The following is a 3716-nucleotide window of genomic DNA, read 5'->3' as shown; positions in this document are numbered from 1 at the left end:
ACACGCCATCGACTTCGTGTTCCGACAAATTGCATAGCCGGTTCCAGCAATTGGCGTCACTGGTTCCAACAAAAAGAATCGTCGGTGGCAACATGCGTCGCAGTGGTTGCAGCTCGCGAACCTTGTGGTCTCCGCCCGTGACCAAGAGCTTGCAAGCCATGGCCACAGAAATGCAACACGCAGACATGTGGTTCCTAGCGATGATGCATTGCTAGTCGCAGCATCCGTGCACGGCCTAGAGCTCTGCGGCATGTCCGTGCGGTGGGGGAGGAGGAGGAGAAGGCCATGGCGACGAGCGTGCAAGCGGGGTGGAAAGAAGAAAAGACGAGGGAAAGAAAGAAGATAGTGATTGAGGGGAAGAGGGCTATGTGTGGGGCTGCAAAAACGCGTGGTGCCTTGAAGTTGATGGATTCTGCAGCGCGTGACGAATGCACAAGCGACCGACCCAATGCTCGGCCAATTGATCGTATTGAATTATTTACCGACTACTCCCTCCGTTCCTAAATACTTGTCTTTCTAAGCATTTCAACAAGTGACTACATACGGAGCAAAATGAGTGAATCTACACTCTAAAATATGTCTACATACATCCGTATGTAGTAGTCATTCGAAATGTCTAGAAAGACAAATATTTAGGAACGGAGGGAGTACAATGTAAAAACGCTCTTATATCATGAGACGGGTGGAGTAGATCTTTACGCGCACTTACCAAACTTCCGTGGATCCAGACCCGTTAGGCAGGCAGAGCTCCACCAGTCCCACCTGGCCCTAATCGCACCGAGCCGAAGTGTGTCCTACTAGTACTAGTGATCGCTTACGGAACTCTTACACCCTCACTGATGTAAGGTCCCCATCACACCAGGGCCTATAGGTCATAGTAAGAGCCAAACGCTATGATCATATCACATGGTAGCGAGAAAAGAAAAAGGGCAAAAAACGAACGCTCGCCGACGGCAAGGCGATCTATCTCCTGACGCCACCCCCTCCAGCCTCGAGAGTCCAGATCCAAATCCGAACCCTAGTCCCCACGCGCTCTCATGGATAATTTCTTCAACTCTGTGTTCTCCGCCGCCGCCGCCGGCGAGCACGAGGAAGAGGAGGGCGAGGAGGAGGAGCGGGAGGGCGAGCAAGCAGCGGAGAGGGACGGGGGCGGCGATTCTGGTGGCGGGTGGAGCTTCGGTGGGCTGATGAAGACACTCGCCGAGGAGATTGAGGGGCAGAGGGAAGAGCAGGATGAGGGCGGGCAAGGAGGCATGGCGGCAGCGGATGAAGTGCAGGGAGAGGAAGGGGGTGGCTCCGGCGGCGGATGGAGTTTCGCTGGGCTGATCAAGACGCTCGCGGAGGACTTGCCTCCGCGGGACGGGCAGGAAGCCTCGGAGGATGAGGACGACGAGCAAGAAGCCGAGGCTCCGGAGGAGGAGGCGGGGGAGGAGGGTGTTTCCGGCGGCGGGTGGAGCTTCGGAGGATTGATGAAGACGTTCTCGTCGCGGTCGGAGTCGGTGCTCGAGGGCTACCGCCGCGACCTCCAGGACCTCGGGTCTGGCCTCCGCGTCGAGACCACGGCCCTTCGTGCAGCCGCTGCGCGAGCTGCGGCGGCGCTCCCTGGCGCGCTCGAGGCAGGTGCGTCCGTCGCTTCCGACAGGCTCGAGTCCGTCGGACAGGCTGTCGATGACCTTGGGGCTGCCGCTGCTGGACTTCTTTCCCATGCCAACGAGGCGCTCCGATCTGTCGACGCTGATGGCGAAGATGCGACCGGCGACGGCTCATCCCAACTCTCTGAGTCCGCCTCCGGAGCCTCCTGGCGTTCGTCCCTTCCATCCAAGAAGTACACTCGTTTCGAGGCACAGGTTCTGGCGCTGCGTGCCGATCCTACCACATTCACCGAGGAGCCTGAGGATGCCGAGGGGTTCAGCAGGTGGCAGGAGGCATTCAGCGTCGAAGAGAGAAAAGATGAGATTGAAGGCGTGCTCAGGGAGAGTCCTGGGTTGGAGAGCTTCGTGGAGAGGCTTGTGCCTTCGGTGGTAGCCTATGACATGTTCTGGTGCAGGTATTTCTTTGCGGTGGACAAGCTCAGGCAAGCAGAGGATGTCCGCACCAAACTCGTAAGCAGGGCCATGTCGAAGGAAGACGAGGAAGAACTCAGCTGGGAGGTTGATGACGAGGATGATATTCAAGGTGATCACAAACAAGGCACTGTCACAATACCAGATAAGAAAGAGGAGCAAATCGGTGAGTCTGTTAGCCATGAAGCACAGGTTGAGGGAAAACAAGAAGTAGCAGTGAATGAAAAATACGCAGCGGAAGATAAGGAGATGGTTTTGGTAGCGCCAAAGGACGATAATGGTGAATCCAGCGGTGAGGCATCGACACCAAAGTCAAGCAATGGCACTGGGCAGGAAGAGAAGACTGAAGCTGGCGACTCATGTAAGGAGAGTGATTTATCACTGGTGTCTCGACCATCAGTGCAGGAGGAAGATCTTAGCTGGGAGGAGATTGAGGATGTTGGTGATCAAGATGAGAAGAAAGCGGGGAGTCCACGGTCAAGCCCTAGTAGCAAAGTGGAGGATATCAGAAAACGGTTGAACTCTGTGGAAGACGATGAAGACCTAAGTTGGGATGTTGATGAGTAAGAGAAAGGAAAAATAGCGCACCTAAACTGAGTGCTCTAAAAAGCCTCAAGTTAAAGATGTTTCCATAGTTTAAACCTGTTTGTTCTCAAATTGGATCCTGGTGGTGTTCATAAAAATTCTCTTGGAGTTCTGTCTTACAATGTGAATATTGTGATGGTACACTGGCAATTCAAATTCAACGGGGCTGTATTTTGATTACCCCCACTGTAAGAACTTAACAGAATGGTAGTGTTCTTCTGTTATGGTTAATAGCTTGTTTGCGGTTAGTGTCCACTTATTTCTAGTTGAATCATTACCAGCTTTCTGATTGAATGTGATACATTAGATCATTTGCATTATGCACACGTTGCGACCGGTTTACCAAGCATACTTTTGATATAGGTGGTTGCTATATATTCAGCTGTTGCTTACTGAAGGTAACTTGACTGGAGTTCATGGGTTGTTCTGCACTCCTGTCTCACATTTGCAGTGCTTGAAGATTAGAAAATTTGGTTTCATAAAGACTACATTTTCACTGACGTCGTCATATCTGTAGGTCATTATGTTTGTTTCCATCTCTTCAATTTGTCTTTGGAATTGCTGTGATACGATCGTCGTTCTTCCTTACTGTTGATGCAACGATGAAATTGTATCCAGTTTCAGTATAGGCAGTAATATTGGTTCGCTGTGAGATTGTATCTCTATTTTCAGTTTGTGGTCACCTTTTTTTTTACTGGAAAAATATTCCATTAACCAACTGGTGCGGCAACGTAGCTAGCAACCAAACTAAACTGGTGCGGCAACGTCGCTAGCAACCAAACTCGATACAAAGTCCGGCAGATGCTCCGTCCAAACTGTGGCGGGCAAAGCTGCATGGAAACCAAACTGCGCTAAAGCATGCGCTACCGAATTACACGTCCTACGGCGGAATACAAACGATCAAAGTGTGCAAAGCATAAACTTCGAGCTTCACGGAACAACACACTTAGCTCCCCTTACACAAAATAAGAGGATCATACTGAACAAATCTTGATGCAAAACCTGTGTTTGGATGATTAGGAGGAGAGTTCAAATTCTAGACTTAGACATTGGTGCTCGTATTTTTCT

At 51.2% G+C, this 3716-nt stretch overlaps 1 protein-coding gene across 1 annotated transcript; it reads left to right on the top strand.

Annotated features, from left to right (window-relative positions):
• The first annotated feature begins 840 nt into the window (after positions 1–840).
• LOC147979274 (uncharacterized) lies at positions 841–2896 on the top strand. Its single transcript, XM_087546828.1, has one exon. The coding sequence runs from the start codon at positions 1038–1040 to the stop codon at positions 2628–2630; it is 1593 nt and encodes a 530-aa protein (XP_087402954.1). The 5' UTR covers positions 841–1037; the 3' UTR covers positions 2631–2896.
• The last annotated feature ends 820 nt before the right edge of the window (positions 2897–3716 follow it).

The sequence above is a fragment of the Triticum urartu genome, chromosome 3A (assembly GCF_056163025.1).
Source record: "Triticum urartu cultivar PI428250 chromosome 3A, HENAU_Tu73, whole genome shotgun sequence".
Taxonomy (NCBI): Eukaryota; Viridiplantae; Streptophyta; class Magnoliopsida; order Poales; family Poaceae; genus Triticum; species Triticum urartu.
The sequence above is the reverse complement of the archived record's forward strand: the minus strand, read 5'-3'. Positions and strand labels throughout refer to the sequence as shown.

Excerpts from the sequence above, each read along its gene's own strand:
- LOC147979274 (XM_087546828.1), top strand. The coding sequence starts at position 1,038 with ATGGATAATTTCTTCAACTCTGTGTTCTCCGCCGCCGCCGCCGGCGAG.